Genomic DNA, 17822 nt, shown 5'->3' with positions numbered 1-17822 from the left:
GTTGTAGTGGTTATATATATAAATTTTCAGTTTATCAAGTCATTGGTATAATTATATGCATATATACCCATAAATGAGTCGTGTCTGAATATTTGTTTTAGAATAGGACTGATTTTGCACTAGCATTGTTTTTTTATTCACTAGTATTCTTGTAGAAAATTGTAGGAAGAACAAACTGGGGAACTATTCAAGAAGGGTTTCAATAAATAATGTGATTGGATGTCACAGTTTGTGGGGCAGATAATGAGCTTTTGGTTATGCATGTATAATATTATTATAGCTGTTGGTGATCACACTAAAGCCTTTGTGTGGATCACAACAAACTGGAAAATTCTTAAAGAGATGGAAATACCAGATCACTTTACCTGTCTCCTGAGAAACCTATATGCAGGTTAAGAAGCAACAATTAGAACCAGACATGGAACAATGGACTGGTTCAAAATTGAGAAAGGAGTACATCAAGGCTGTATATTGTCACCCTGCTTATTTAACTTATATGCAGAGTACATCATGAGAAATGCCAGGCTGGTTGAAGCACAGGCTGGAATCAAGATTGCTGGGAGAAATAGAAACAACTTTAGATAGGCAAATGATAGCACTCTAATGACAGAAAGCAAAGAGGAACTAAGGAGCCTCTTGATGAGGGTGAATGCTGAGAGAGACAAAGCTGGCTTAAAACTCAGCATGCATAAAATGAAGATCATGGCATCCAGTTCCATCACTTCATGGCAAATAGATGGGGAAAAAGTGGAAGCAATGACAGATTTTATTTTCTTGGGCTCCAGGTCACTGTGGATGGTGACTGCAGCCATGAAATTAAAAGATGCTTGCTCCTTGGAAGAAAAGCTATGACAAACATAAACAGTGTATTAAAAAGCAGATGTCATTTTGTTGACAAAGGTCTGTCTAGTCAAAGCTATAGTTTTTCCAGTAGTCATGTACAGGTGTGAGAGCTGGATCATAAAGGAGACTGAGTGCCAAAGAATTGATGCTTTTGAAATGTGGTGTTGGAAAAGACTCTTGAGAGTCCCTTGGACTGCAAGGAAATCAAACCAGTCAATCCTAAAGGAAATCAGTCCTGAATATTCATTGGAAGGACTGATGCTGAAGCTGAAGCCCCAATACTTTGACCACTTGATGTGAAGAGGTGGCCAAGTAATGGGAAAAGACCCTGATGCTGGGAAAGATTGAGGGCAGGAGGAGAAGGGGGCAACAGGATAAATGGTTGGATGGCATCACAGACTCGATGGACATGAGTTTGAGCAAGCTCCGGGAATTGGTGATGGACAGGGAAGCCTGGCATGCTGCAGTCCATGGGGTTGCAAAGAGTTAGACGTGACTTAGCGACTGAACAACAACAAATGATGAGGTTAGGATTTAGATAGGCATTCAAGGTCAGAGGAAATTACAGGAGCAGAAAGGAAATGGGTTTATGTTCTGATGTAGGTGTGAGTATTTTATGTCTAGTGGGCTGTGGTCGTGAAGGGAGCCTCTGGAGTCAGTTGTTGTCAAGTTATGTTGTCAAGGAATCCTGGCACTGGCCATTTAGAGTTAATGCCAGTTGTGGCTTTTATGCTTCAAGAAATTGCCCCCTGAAATTTAATTTTAATGTGTGGAAAATTTTGAATATATCAGTGACAAGAAGAAAAGTATAACCTGTAATCCCAGTACCCTGAGCTCGTCATTATATTTTGGTATCTTGATATAATTTCTTTGAAATTCCTGCTCTGCTGTTTGGTTAAGGTTATATCACATGAACAGTTTTCTAAAATAAATTAGAATCTGTAGTAGTCTCTAAATGTATATCTAAATTTAAGATCCACTGGGTAACAAACCTAATGGTCACCCATGGACTGGGTCACCATAGTTTTCATAAACCATTTAAGTCAAGTCATCTTTGTCTCATGATTTGGTCCCATGCCTCTCTTGTCTTGTCTTCCCTCTGATCTTTCACACTGCTGCCAAGATCTTTTTAATGGTCATGTTGTGTTCTTGGCTTATCTCCTTTAGCCGGGACAGAGCTGTAGCCTTTTAGTATCATAAGGCATCTCTGTGATCTTCTGTATGTCTTTTTCCCCCCTCATTTGCTACTTTTCCAAAAGCTTCTCAAAGTTCTCAATATATTGTGTACTGTTTTGCATATCGATAATTTTTCACTCTTTCTTTTGCTTAGAATGCACTTTCTCAAAAAAAAAAAAAAAATGCCCTTTCTCTGTTTATCCTGTTCAGCAGCTACTTATTCTTTAGTACTCATCTCACATGATGTCTCCTCTCTAAAGCCTTTGTTCTAAGCCAGTTTTCCTCCCTTTAGTATTTGTAGCACTTTCTATTAAACTTGTTATAAACTGATTTCAGTGTATTATAATGGCTGTTTTCCATCTTTATCTTTCTTACTAGACTGAGTTTTTAAGGGCAGGGATCATGTGTTATCTTTGCTAATATCCTTGGAAGTTAACATGGTACCTAGTAGGTGTTTGAGCAAAACATTCGTTGAATTAATAAATCATTTTATTTTTTAATCTCATACTGTCCTGCCAAGAATGGTGGGTGTAGGTAGCATAAGTGATGATTTTGGGGGTGACAAGTGGACGAGTAAGATGACTGGCTCAGTTCAATTTACCAAACATTTATTAAGCATTTAAAAATTGGAAGGTGCTCTGCTATGCATTGTGGAAATGGGAAACACAATGAAGAGGAAGTGTAAGAGTTTGCAGCCTAATTTTCAATTTTGATGAGTTGGTGAGAGATGATGGTAAGGAAAATAATGAAGAGTTGATAAGGAGAATGACCTTTTAAAACAGAATTGTGACTGGAAACAGTTTAGTGCCTTAGAATTAACAGTTTGTTAACAGTTTGTTTACAGGTGGCGGTAGACCTCCATCACAGGTTGTAGCAAATTTTCTCAACATTCCTATTGAAATTTCCTTATCTCCGTTTGCAGGAGGAGCCCCAGAGCCTCATCCCTGTGGTAGCTAACTTGTTCTGGTATGATGCTGTGCTGGGCTACTTCATCCTTCCCGTTCTAGCAGAGGACATGGGTTGGAATTTAGCTTTTTATTATTGCAGGAACTATGTAGAAGTGGAAGTGGGGAATGTTCTAGTAATACTGATATTGTGACTTCTTTGAGATTGTGTACTATGTCTTATTTTTATACCTGATATGGAACCCCCAAATAAATTCAGAGTCTTCCCTGGTGGCTCAGATGGTAGAGAATCTGCTTGCAATGCAGGAGACCTGGGTTTGATCCCTGGGTTGGGAAGACACCCTGGAGGAGGAAAGGGCAGCCCACCCCAGTATTCTGGCCAATATTCTTCCACAGACAGAGGAGCCTGGCGGGCTACAGTCCATGGGGTTGCACAGGGTCAGACAGGACTGAGTGACTAACTCTGCTCACCATAGGTGCTTAGCATCGTGATTTTGTTTGAATTGTACCAGTTGTTAGCTGCTTCTTACCTTTTTTTTTTTAATTAAATTTTTAAAATTTTAATTTTTTGACTACTTTGGCCACACCACGTAGCTTGTGGGATCTTAATTCCCTGACCCCTGCATTGGAAGCACAAAGTCTTCACCATTGGACCTCCAGGAAGTTCTGCTTCTTACTGATTTTTAACAAATATTAATCTCTTACTCCCTTAAATAACAAAGAAACCCATGCATTAATTTTACTTTTACTATAAAGTGTATCTTCAGCAATGTTTAGCTAGCTTCCTCAACTCTTATGAAGGAGATTCATCTGGCAACTGATTAAATTCCGTATCAGGAATATTTAATTACAAAACCTCTGTTCTGCATTAACATGAATGAACACTGAAGCTAGTAACGAAAGTATTTTTTTCTTCATGAAAAGTAGAAGTATTTTTCAGGATTCTGGGAAATGTTGAAATAATTTTGGTTGTAGTCATACTGTTTTTAATGCTATTGAGAATATTGCTAACATTAACAAAAATATTCCGTAATTTCCTCAGTTATTGCTACTGGTGATGAGGGATGTAAAGTTGGCATGCTTTCATGTTTTGAGCATTTTCATTATATACTTTGGATTTTACATGTCAGATGCAATTTTTGTTTTAGTTAAGATGTCTGAGAACATTTTTACTTAGGAATAGAGGTCAGGCTGTGATTATTTGTATTTTTAGGTCAGTGATATATAGAATACAATTAATGTATCAGAGGAAATACATATGCAATTTTGTTTTTAAGTATTATACAGTATTTATATATTTTTGTGACTTCATTTTTAGTTCATCAAAACACAGTGGTTGGGACCAAGGCATAGGTTTCATTTCTATATTGATAATTTTATTTCGTTACTTTCTGTGACTATTGGTAACACTTATCTTTCAGATACAAGCTATTATTCACCAGGGAGCTTTGGCAAGAGAATAGCTGGATCAGGAAGTCTATCTTCACTGTGGAAAATCAGCTTGAAGCTTGTCTTTACTGAGGGTGAGTCAGTGTCATCTTCATACAGGAAAGATCATACTAGCATTATTTTATATTTTCAGTGTTATCAAACAACTATTTGGTTTAAACATTTTTTGTGAGACATCATTAGGATTTTGGGGGCGAGAGGCTGAGATGGTTGAATGACATAACCGACTCAAGGGACTTGAAAGTAAAAGTCGCTCAGTCATGTGGGACTCTGTGCGACCCCATGGACTATACAGCCCATGGAATTCTCCAGGCCAGAATGCTGGAGTGGGTAGCTGTTCCCTTCTCCAGGGGATCTTCCCAATCCAGGGATGGAACGCAGGTCTCCTGCATTGCAGGCGGATTCTTTACCAGCTGAGCCACCAGGGAAGCCCCAATGGACTTGAGTTTGAGCAAACTCCAGGAGATGGTGAAGGACAGGGAAGCCTGGCATGCTGCAGTCCATGAAATTGCAGAGTGACTAAACAACATTAGAATGTTAAAGCATAGTGCTTCATTACTTGTGTCTAAAGGATTGCATGAAATTGGAATGGAAGTAATTTGCTATTTATGAATATACCTAATAAAAGTAGTTTGATTAGCTTCTTTCTCTCACCTCTGTTCTTATTTCTGTATAACACATGCTAGCTGACTTACAATTCATGATTTTTATTTGAATAAATATGGCTAGAATAGAATTCACCTGTATCACATGCTTATTTTATAATATATTACTGATTTTAGGAAATTTCAGAATAATTGCAGTGTAATTGTAAAGATTCTCTTCCATTTTCAAATATATAGATTATGATCTTTCAACTGGTACTCGATGTTAATGCTTGCCCCACGTTTGCTATCCCAGAAACACAGTGAATGACTACATATATATGTTTAAGATTATCACAAGAGTTAGGAGTGTATCTGTATAGCAATCTATAGTTCAGGTTTATATCATTTAATGCATATTTAATAATCATAACTTCATTTTACTATAGTAATTACATTTTTGACTTGACCCAAGTTTACCTAACCTTGAGTATGTGTTTATATGTATAAGTAACTTGATACAGTTACCAATGTTGCTTTGGCCATCTATTCTAGTTATTTTCATTTGAGTCAGCTCTATCGTTAGACTGTCAAAGTAAAAGTAGATTTTCTTTCTTTTTTTTTTTAAAGGTAAATTTTCTTTTACAGTCTTGCTTTACTAGTATTCTACTTTTTTTGTTACTTTATTGTTATTATCTATTTTTTTTTCAGGTTATAAACAAATCCCAAGATCAGAGACTGTTAGGACTGATGCTCACTGAAGTCAAAGAAAGACCTCACTCTAGGGAGAAGATCCTTATACTACAGGTACATGTCATTATGTGATTATAACCAGCCTCATCATCTGTACTAAATCTTTTAGTAAGAGGCAATGAAATTCAAAAATGGAATGATGTGGCACTGTATTTGGAGAAAAGATTTGACTGTAGTTTTCCTTTTCCTGAAGGAGGCTCCCAATAGTCCTATAGTAAGATTGGACTCACCCTTCCCATGCTCTGTAAGTAATTAAGTATAACTTGATTCATTTTTCAGAATCTTTTTCCTTTAAAACATTGTTTTTAGATGATTTTCTCATATTATTATTTTCACATTAAGCCTACATCAGATATTTTCAGTTGGACTAGACTTTGGAAATTTCTTTAACAGTATAATGCAAATAAACCAAAATTTTTTAGTGTATAAATGAGTCTATCATAACTAGAATAATTTCTATTCCATTTGTAATAATAAGATACGATTTATTGAATAATTAACATTTGCTCGCCCTGTGCTGAGTGCTTTCTGGACTTACTGCATCTTCACAGCAGTGTGTGGGACAGGAATCGTTACCCCAGGCTGACAGATGAGGCAACTGAGACTCAAAGAGGCTAATACTTGGTATAAAGTGAAGTGAAGTCGCTCAGTCGTGTCCAGCTCTCTCCGACCCCATTGATTGTAGCCTGTTGGGCTCCTCCATCCATGTGATTTTCCAGGCAAGAGTACTGGAGTCTGTTGCCATTTCCTTCTCAGGGTATAAGATTGTAGCTAATTCAGGATTCCAACCCTGGACACTCTGACCTCAGAGTTCCTGTTTATAAATGCTGCATTAAGCTGCATGAAGCTTTTATGTATGCAATTCAGGACTAGGGTACTTTATTTTTGAAACATAATCTGGCTAGTTCATAGTGATTTTGTACTACTGATTGAGGTACACCAAAACGTGTCTATGTAAAACACTTGCTTTTGTGACTTTACATGGATATAATGTTTGAAAGTCAATATATTATCCCTGTTGTTTGTGTATGCATATACATATATTACACATATGACTTCTCTAAGTAGAATCTTGATATGCTTCCTTGGTAAACTTGGTATATTTTTAGTGTTTGCCACACTCTTCAGAATTGCTGTTCAATTCACAAGTCTGCTAGAGGCTGAGACCCTTGTTTTGGGAGATTATTTACATGCGAATATAAAATAAGTAGGCCAAAATAGTGGTATTAGTTCTCTGTCAGCTACATAATAAAATGTAAAATGTTAATTTGACTGTTGTGAAGGAAGTCAGATGCATAAATTGTTTAGACATTATGGAAACCTATGACCCTGTGATTTTTATGCTTAAAGTTCTTCAAAAGTTTCTATTATTTATAAGACATATATTGTGTTTGTGTACTTATAAAACGTTTTTGATCTGTTACATACACTTCAGGCTTACTTCTGGCGGTCTTCTTCCTCACCACCCAACTTCATATATATTTTTTACATGTTAATTTTAGTTAAACTGAATAGCTTGTGGTCACCCTACGGTAATTAGCTATTTGGCGTTTCTTTATTAATATTCTCCTTCTTACCATTATGATCTTTTCTCCTTGCTGCCTGGTGAATAGTGACTTTTCATGTAAGATTCAACTTTGTTATCTCTCTCAAGCTTTTTGTGACTACTGACCTCTGTCATTATACCTTATATTCTTTGAGTCTTTCCAGTACATAGATCTATTCTAGAACCTTTATTTTATTTGTTTGCCTGTATGAATCTTTCTGACTAGATTATGGGTCTCTCAAGGGTGAGTGCAAAGGCTATGTGTCTGATTCATTTTTACATCCCCCATTTTTAGCAAAGTATCTGACACATAATGGATGCTTAATAAGCATTTGTTGAATGAATGGTTAATCTCTGTAGGAAAGGGAAGATGATTCTCACAGTTGGTGTGATAATGGTGATAAATTGAATTCCAAGGTAGAGTGCTGCTATACTTTTCAGGGACTATTCAGAATGAAAAACAGTATCTTTCCTGAGGTCTCACTATAATTGTCCTTGCTTCTTGGAGTCAGTATAGTATATGCCTGGAATTTTGTTATCTTGAGCATTTATTATTGGAAATTAATCCACAAAATTTAGACAGTTGAATTTTTCATAAATATTCGATTTCAATAATGAGTGGAATAGGTCTTGACTTAAGGACTTATTACTTTCCATAAGGAGGGCCACGGGTGGTCTGGTGTTATAATCAGTCTAAATTTGGATAAAGACTTTTTTGCTTGAAAATTAAGAAAAATACAACAAAGAATGGGTCTATTTGTTATCACATTTAAAGTTCTATTTGCTTTACAACTGTGTAGTTCTTATGTCATGCCATCCTCATAACATGCTAATAATAGCCAATATTATCAGAGTGACAAATTCTTACATAATTTAGTATTTTTACATTTTGAAAAACACTTATTTATCATATTACCCCTTTAGTAATATGCCAAGCTGTAAGTTGGTTTATATATTTTGTATTTGTAATTTAATAAGATTATACTAATAACTATAGATATATCTATTATATACTTCAATATGACTGTATATTATAATAACGAATATTATGTATATTTAACAATAAATATATATTATTTAATAACATATATTAGAGGTCAAAAGTTCTTTGGCCATCAGCTTATGTTATAGTTTTAACTGAGGAAATGGTATGCAATGAAGATATTAAAGGAGGTTTAAGGCTTCTGATATTAACAAAATTCTGTTAAATGATTTTAGACTATATAGAAAGAACTTGAGAAAGTCTTCTGAACTAGAATAAGCTATCCAGAAATAGCATATTCACGAAATAATTTAAATAAAATAAGGCAAGTGTTGAGGGAGTTGGTAGAGAATGAAATTTTCTGTGCTAAAGCTGTAATCACTAAGCCTTTTAATTTTGTAGGAAGACATTAAATACTCTGGTCATTCAACTTGTGTATCCTTTAGCCTATTTAATAGTCAAAAACTTCTAAGTAAATATGTGCAGTTTAATTTGTACTGCTGAGAAACAGCGATCAAAAGTGGCAATAAAAGTCACATAATGAAATAAGAATACTAAAAAAAAAAAAAAACCAGGGATTTTACTGTGGCTCATTATTCATTCCGTTTCTGGCAGCCTTCATGATTACAAATCACTTGACTGACTAACTAGACATTCTCAAAGTGAATCATGAATCAGGTTCACTTTTCCTGGTTGATAGTTGGCACATGCTGTAACTCATACTTTGTGATATATCAAATTCTTGTAACAGTAATAAGAGATATAATCAACTCTTTACTTCAGGAAAACTGAATTGCCTTTTCAAAAAATGAAATGCGGTTGCTAACATTTTAACAACACAGTGTAATTCCCGCTTCTGTATCCCAGGGTGGAAATCACAGTGATGACGTTATTTTTCAGATAAAAAAAAATCTTTTGAATGATTTTCCATCAGGCATAAAACTCCTATTGATACCAGTCCCCCATAGGCTGCTTGGGCAGTTGCCTGAGCCTAGGTTGCAAAAAACAGCAGTTACATTTCTTTCTTAGTATTTAAAAAATGCATGTTGGAGGAATTGTATATTTTTGTACAATTCCTTTGTAGGAAATGTGCTTTCCCCTAAATACCTAATTCGTAATGAAGCAATGATATTGCAGACTATAAAATGTGAAGCATTTTAATGCTTATTAATAGGTCTCTTTTTGAGTAGTGAAAAGTGACCTGAATCTTGAATCTTTTCATTTGTAAAACCAAATAAAGGGGGTCAATTCTGCTTTCAAATGTATTCTGTTTTCTTTTTTTTTTTTTTATTCTTTTTTTTTTATTCTGTTTTCTTTTGACTTAGAGTTCTTCATGCATAACCACACTGGCAATTGAATGGTGGAAAATTCCTGTAGTAAAATTGCATTTCCTTTGATTCTATCCACCCAAGCAATTGAAAAATAAAATGGATGCTCCATAATGTGATATATTCAAAATTTGAGAATTTTGTGCAAAATTCAGTCATTGCCATAGTAAAAGGGAGGTCCCTTCATTGAAAACTCTGAGGCTTGAGAATGTAGGGCCTCAATTGCTTAACAGTATTATTATGAGATTCTCTTAGTAATAAAAATATTATATATGATAAAGTAATTCTTTGTTGCTTATAAAGGCAAAATCAAAGTTAATGGAAGCTTTGCACATAGAAGGGTCATAGAATTGTACTGTCATATAATTTCTCTCAATGTAAATGCACAGTAATTAATATCTTAAGAGTTCCAATGCCTTTTAACTTTTTTTGCTTTCTTTTATGAATAAGATTTATTTAAATTAGAACCAAAAATTGTTTTATTGCTGTTTCATTGCCTTTAAAAATGTTTTATAAAAGTTTTTTTTCTGAATAAAATCTTACACTATATTAATTTATGTGAAAAAGTGGATAGTAACTTATAACTACGTATAATTTTATAAACATAGCTATCATATTTTAGTTTTAATGTTGTGTTACTCTAGAATTGTCTGCAGTTCTTGAATTTATGCTTTAGTCACCTTGAAATTTAATTTTTGTCCCCTAACACCATTAATTATGTGCTTAGTAGTTAAAATTGCTATTAAACATCTTTTATGGGATTAAAATTTTATTCCTGATTAGGCGATGAATTATATATTTAATCAATTATTCATTTAAAAATTATGACCAAAAGATTAATTCTCCAAAGATGTTTTTAACAATATAAACCATCCTAGTAGAATTGAAATTATAGAATTAGTAATTAGAAATGAGAAGACAAAGGATCAACTTATTAATTTTATCAGTAGAAAAACAAACTTTAAATCTTTTATGACTTTGGTAGATTTTGTGAAATGACCATAAACTAAAGTGGGGCCATAAAACACTGTCATTTTTCAGCCTGGCTCAGTGCTTTTTACCTCTGTGACATAGCTGTCCATTTGAAATCTAGAAACATTTATTGTACTTCTTTAGGTATATGAAGTAAGCAATAGATGGTAAAATGGGCTTTTGTTGCTGTGACCTGGCTATAAGACTTGGGACGAGAAGACTAGCGTGGAAAGGAGGACACAAGAACATTTTTTAAAGTCACAGAAATGGACTGAATTATTTTAATGATTTGTTTATGTTGACTAAGTAAAATAGATTTCTAGATTGTCTACATTTTGTGATATATAACCTGATTGCTTCTATTAATTGATTCACTTGAAAAATTTAGCATTAGTAGAGTGAGAGGGAATGGAAGTGTCTGTGAATTATGGAAAAACTGAAGGAAAATATATAAGAATAAATTTCTGGTATTTACATTTCTAGGTGAGTATTTAACAGGGTCAGAATGTTCAGTGTAAATAATATATGCCAAAGGCTTTTGTTCCAGTTTACACTTTAACCCTTGACATTTATTCTCCATCCCTTTTATCACTAAATGTACATATAAGAAAATAAAATTTGCATTTTTGTAACATGTTCCAAGTGTCTCATATTACAGAAATATATATTGCATTTCTCAATATCAACATTACATTGGTATACCTTTTCTAGTTTTGTACAATGGAAGTGGCAGTTTTTATCCTAGTAATATAAAGTGAATCTTTAAGTAGCATCTGCTGTATTAAAATATATTTTTGGTTAAATCCTTCCTTGGCATAGATTTGATAAGCTCTTTATTTCTCTCGTGTGGGTATATGCTAAGGAGTGGAACTACGGATTAATAGGTGTGGAGTACACAATTATATCTTTTTATTATATGAACACTAATAGGGTATTAGTGCATGTTGTATGATTTTAAGTCTTATGCTATTAATGTTATGGATAATCTTTAAAAGAATTTTTAAAGAAATTCCTTTCTATTGGATTTAATGATATATGGTTAAAAAAATAGTACATGGTTTTGATACTGAGAAATCTCTATCTTATTATGCAAAAATACTCAAGGGACTTGAATTTTAAAGATGATAGATGCTGGTTGGAATCAGTACTTTAGCATTGATATCAAAGAATAGGAAAGACACATTTTGTTTTAGTTAAAACTGCAGGTCGAAAGCAACACATAATATTATTTTTGGTGTATTCTTCTTTTGATGTTGACTTAGTACTTTATAGCCTCAAACAAATCATTCAATTCAGTGGTGTATTAGGGCTCCCCAGGGAAACAGAACCTCTCTCTCTCTCTCTCTCTCTATATATATATATATATATAATGTATACATATACACACATGCATTTATGATTTATTTTAAGAAAGTGGCTCACTTGGTTGAGAGGACTGTCAAGTCTAAATTCTGTAGGGCAAGTTTGAGTGCTGTAAACATAGGCAGAAGATAATGCTTCAGTCTGGAGGGAGAATTTCTTCTTGCCTGGGACCTTCAATTTTCGCTCTTAAGGCCTTCAACTCATGGGATGAGGCTCACCCAAGTTACTGAGGATAATTTCTGTTACCTAAAGTCAGCCTATTGGAGATGGTAATAATATTTACAGAACACCTCCATAGCAGTAACACCTAACTTAGTGTTTGATTAATTCAGTTCAGTTCAGTCGCTCAGTTGTGTCCAACCCTTTTGACCCCATGGACTGCAGCACGCCAGGCTTCCTGTCCATCACCAGCTCCTGGAGCGTTGCTCAAACTCATATCCGTTGAGCCTGTGATGCCATCCAACTATCTCATCCTCTGTTGTCCCCTTCTCCTCCTGCCCTCAATCTTTCCCAGCATCAGGGTCTTTTCAAATGAGTCAGTTCTTTGAATCAGGTGGCCAATGTATTGGAGTTTCAGCTTCAGCATCAGTCCTTCCAATGAATATTCAGGACTGATTTCCTTTAGTATTGACTGGTTGGATCTCCTTGCAGTCCAAGGGACTCTCAAGAGTCTTCTCCAACACCACAGTTCAAAAGCATCAATTCTTTGGTGCTCAAGTTTTTTTATAGTCCAACTCTCACATCCATACATGACTACTGGAAAAACCATAGCCTTGAATAGACAGACCTTTGTTGGCAGGGTAATGTCTCTGCTTTTTAATATGCTGTCTAGGTTGGTCATAGCTTTTCTTCCAAGGAGTAAGCGTCTTTTAATTTTATGGCTGCAGTCACCATCTGCAGTGATTTTGGAGACTCCAAAAATAGTCTCTCACTCTTTCCATTGTTTCCCCATCTATAACTGGGTATTATAGCATAGCCAAGTTAACACGTAAAATTAGCCATCAGAGTTGGTCATTTAAAAAACCTGCTTATGTCACAAGTCACAGAAATGCATAGAGTCAAACTATCACTGCAAAATATATTAGACAACATTCTTGAAAACTATAAATTCCAGAGATAATTGATACCCATTTTTTGATTAACAAATATTGAGTGCTCTGAATATGTCTATACTGGGAAAGAATGGCATGGAAAACCATGAATGGACTCTACCCTTATGTAGTTTACTGGTTAATGTCGATGCTTAGGAAAAAGGCAAAAAGTGGTTGTTAACCCAAAGATGAACCCACTTGACAAAAGCCCAGTTTTCCTTTGACTTGCCTTATGTAAATGCATATACACAAACCTTATGGTTTGTGTACAGTAGTCAACTTTCTCTTCATTTATATTACTTCCATATTGTTCATATTTTAGTTCATTGGTACGGTGGAACAGACTATTCTTTAAGCACCATATGCTTTGATCTATAAGTAGAAACTCCTCTCTGTATCAATTTACAGTGCCCCTATGTTTATGATTATGTGCTATAATAATAATAACTTTTTTTAAAATTGAGAATTTATTATATGCTAGATACCTTATAAAACATCTCTCTAATTCCTTCAATCATAGTTCTGTTTCAGAGATGGGGAAATTGATTTCAGAAAGGTTAAGTAACTTGCCTATGGTCGTACAGACGTAGGTGATGAAACATGTTGTTGTGGTTGTTCAGTTGCTAAGTTGTGTCTGACTCTTTGTGACCCCATGGACTGCAGCACTCCAGGCTCTCCTGTTCTTCAGTAACTCCCGGCATTTGCTCAGATACATGTCTATTGAGTCGGTGATTCCACCCAAACACCTCATCCTCTGTTGTCTCCCTTTTTCCTTCAGTCTTTCCCAGCATCAGGGTCTTTTGCAATGAATCAGCTCTTTGCATCAGGTGGCCAAAGTATTGGAGCTTCAGCTTCAGCATCAGTCCTTCCAATGACCATTCAGGGTTGATTTCCTTTAGGATGGACTGGTTGGATCTCCTTGCAGTCCAAGGGACTCTCAAGAGTCTTCTCCAGCACCACAACTCAAAAACATCAGTTCTTTTGACACTCAGTTTTCTCTATGGTCCAACTCTTACATGTGTACATGACTACTGGAAAAATCATAGCTTTGATTATATGGACCTTTGTTGGCAAAGTGATGTCTCTACTTTTTAATATTCTGTCTAGGTTGGCCATAGCTTTTCTTCCAAGGAGCAGGCGTCTTTTAATTTCATGGCTGCAGTCACTGTCCACAGTGATTTTGAAGCCTAAGAAAATAAAATCTGTCACTATTTCCACTTTTCCCCCCATCTATTTTCCATGAAGTGATAGGACAGGATGCCATGATCTCAGTTTTTTGAATGTTGAGTTTTAAGCCAGCTTTTTCACGCTCCTCACTCACCCTCATCAAAAGGCTCTTTAGTCCCTCTTTGCTTTCTGCCTTCTGCCATTAGAGTGGTATCATCTGCCTATCTCAGGTGTTGATACTTCTCTCAGCAATCATGAATCCAGTTTCTAATTTGTCCAGCCTGGCATGGAACATGTCTGAAACTGAATTCTGTCTGAATATGAGGCCCACGTTTTTCTCCTATCGTACCCAACTTGTCTTTGTATGAAGCTTCTTAGGTTGGCTACTGGATCTCTTGGAACAGCCTGTATAATTATATATTTCTCAGAATATAAGCATCTCTGTTCATTTTCCTTATACTTTAGGGCTAAATGAAAGTTTGTGTGTTCTACTGAATATACAATTTTTGGTAGGTAGGTGACTAAAATGTGCTATTTCCCTTTTTGCCTTGGATGCCTATTAACTCAAGTTTTAATACTGATAGTACTTACTTTTAGTAACTCCCTCATGTGTGGATGCTTGTTTAACCATGTTCTTGTTGCTGTTTAGTCGCCATGTCGTGTTCAACCCTTGTGACCCCGTGGACTGCAGCCCACCAGGCCCCTCTGTCCATGGGATTTCCTAGGCAAGAGTACTGGAGTGGATTACCATTTCCTTCTCCAGGCGATCTTTGACCCAGGGATTGAACCCACATCTCTTGTGTTGGCAGAATTCTTTACCCCTAAATTTGTTCATGTAATTATGGAGCTTCTTTTGTTTTTAATTTATATTAACCTGTTGCATAAAATGTTTCCAATTATAAATCAGCACAGTCTTTTTAAAAGGGAGGTAGGGATTATAGATAGATGAAAATGAATACAGAACAGTTGTTTATTATTCTGTAATCTGATTACTTTTTTTCCACTAAAAGCAAGAGAGTTCCAGAAAAACATCTATTTCTGCTTTATTGACTATGCCAAAGCCTTTGACTGTGTGGATCACAATAAACTGTGGAAAATTCTTCAAGAGATGGGAATACCAGACCACCTGAACTGCCTCTTGAGAAACCTATATGCAGGTCAGGAAGCAACAGTTAGAACTGGACATGGAACAACAGACTGGTTCCAAATAGGAAAAGGAGTACGTCAAGGCTGTATATTGTCACCCTGCTTATTTAACTTATGTGCAGAGTACGTCATGAGAAATGCTGGGCTGGAGGAATCAAGATTGCCGGCAGAAATATCAATAACCTCAGATATGCAGATGACACCACCCTTATGGCAGAAAGTGAAGAAGAACTAAAGAACCTCTTGATGAAAGTGAAAGAGGAGAGTGAAAAAGTTGGCTTAAAACTCAACATTCAGAAAAGTAAGATCATGGCATCCGGTCCCATCACTTCATGGGGATAGATGGGGAAACAGGGGAAACAGTGGCTGATTTTAGATTCAATAGATTGGGAAACAGGGGAAACAGTGGCTGATTTTATTTTTCTGGACTCCAAAACCACTGTAGATGGTGATTGCAACCATGAAATTAAAAGATGCTTACTCCTTGGGAGGAAAGTTATGACCAACCTAGATAGCATACTGAAAAGCAGAGATATTACTTTGCCAACAAAGGTCCGTCTAGTCAAGGCTATGGTTTTTCCAGTGGTCATGTATGAATATGAGAGCTGGACTATAAAGAAAGCTGAATGCCGAAGAATTGATGCTTTTGAACTGTGGTGTTGGAGAAGACTCTTGAGAGTCCCTTAGATTGCAAGGAGATCCAACCAGTCCATCCTAAAGGAGATCAGTCCTTGGTGTTCATTGGAAGGATTGATGCTGAAGCTGAAACTCCAATACTTTGGCCACCTGATGTGAAGAGCTGACTCTTTTGAAAAGACCCTGATGCTGGGAAAGATTGAGGGCAGGAGGAAAAGGGGATGACAGAGGATGAGATTGTTAGATGGCATCACCGACTTGATGGACATGGGTTTGGGTGAACTCTGGGAGTTGGTGATGGACAGGGAGGCCTGGCATGCTGCAGTTCACGGAGTCACAAAGAGTCAGACACGACTGAGTTACTGAACTGAACTGAATCTGATTGCTTTTTTCCCACTGATGTGTCTATATACGTAAAATAATACATAACACATAGTAGATGTTAGTGAATCAGTGGATTGAATTAATATACCTTCTATCAGACATCTAGTTGATTCTAAGGGTTTAAATCTGATCACATTCAATGTATTTACTGATGTGATAGGCTTTGCTGTCCTATTTTTCACTTTCTATTTGACATGTCTTTTCTGTTTTGCTCCATTTTTGCTTTCTTTTGGATTGATGTAATGATTAATTTAATGTGTCTACTTGACTAGGCCACCGGTTGCTCAGATATTTTATCAAAAATTCTGAATGAGATTAACATTTGAATTGGTAGGTTGAGTAAAGCAGATTGCCCTCCTCAATATGGGTGCATCTCATCCAGTCTGTTAAAGATTTGAAGAAACCAAAAAGGAGTAGTAAGAAGGAACTCCTGCCCTATTGCCTTAGAGCTGGGACATTTGCTTTTTCCTCCACAATCAGACTCAACTTGAAACATCTTCCTGGGTCTCAAAACTACTGGCTTTCAGAACAGAATCATACTATTGACTTTCCTGCTTATTAGGCCTTTGGACTTGGACTGAAACTATACCATCAGCTCTCCTGGGTCTCCAGGTTGCTGACTGTAAATCTTGGGTCTTGTCAGCCTCCATAATTGCGTTGGCCAGTTTCTTAAAATAAGTGTTTCTCTCTCTCTGTCTTGACAGACACATGTAACACACATGACAAACCCTACTGGTTTTGGTTCTGTTTCTCTGGGTAACCTTGACTGAGTGCTGTTTTCTTTGCTGAGTTGCTCAGTTTGTGTCTAGCTCTTTCAGACCCCAGGGGCTGCAGCCTGCCAGGCTCCCCTGTCCATGGGGATTCTTCAGGCAAGAATACTGGAATGGGTTGCAATGCCCTCCTCCAGGGGATCTTCCCAACCCAGGGATCGAATCCAAGTCTCCCACATTCCATGCAGATTCATTACCATCTGAGCCACCAGGGAAGCCCTACAATGGATAATTTTTTAATTATTTTATTTTCCCTCTAATAATTTAGAAGTTATACATTCTGTTTCTATTCACTTGTTGGTTACTCTGGAAGTTATAATAAACATAATTGTCAGAGTCTCAAGTTATTATCGTTACTTTTAGCTTCCTTATCAATAAGATAAAGACTTTAGCACACTTTAACCCTGCTCCCCCTCCCCTGAAAATTGTTGTATTATGTTTATTTTTAACCCCATGAAACTTTATTATTACTAATTTTTATACTTGATATTCATGTGTGTATACTCACGTATTTGTCACTTTATTTGTCGTTGGTTCTGTCTTGCATGTTAGATCTTTGGTCTGGGAGCTCATTCCTGCTTTTTGTGCGGTTGCCCAGTCATGTCTGACTCTTTGCGGCCCCATGGACTGCAGCATGCCAGCCTCCCTGTTCCTCACAATCCCCCGGAGTTTGCCCAAGTTCATGTTCATTGCCTTGATGATGCCACCCAGCCATTTCATCCTCTGAT

At 36.2% G+C, this 17822-nt stretch overlaps 1 protein-coding gene across 1 annotated transcript in view; it reads left to right on the top strand.

The window, feature by feature from the left end:
• Positions 1–17822, top strand: part of LOC122700824 (protein enabled-like) — a 133566-nt gene that overhangs the window by 13105 nt on the left and 102639 nt on the right. Inside the window, exons 4-6 of the mRNA XM_043913857.1 lie at positions 4346–4447; positions 5669–5764; positions 5904–5954. Of these exons, the coding sequence (XP_043769792.1) occupies positions 4346–4447; positions 5669–5718 (152 nt within the window). The 3' untranslated portion in view covers positions 5719–5764; positions 5904–5954. The remainder of the gene's footprint in view (positions 1–4345; positions 4448–5668; positions 5765–5903; positions 5955–17822) is intronic.

This window comes from Cervus elaphus, chromosome 9 (genome assembly GCF_910594005.1).
Source record: "Cervus elaphus chromosome 9, mCerEla1.1, whole genome shotgun sequence".
Lineage (NCBI taxonomy): Eukaryota > Metazoa > Chordata > Mammalia > Artiodactyla > Cervidae > Cervus > Cervus elaphus.
This window is presented reverse-complemented; position numbering and strand designations above follow the sequence as displayed.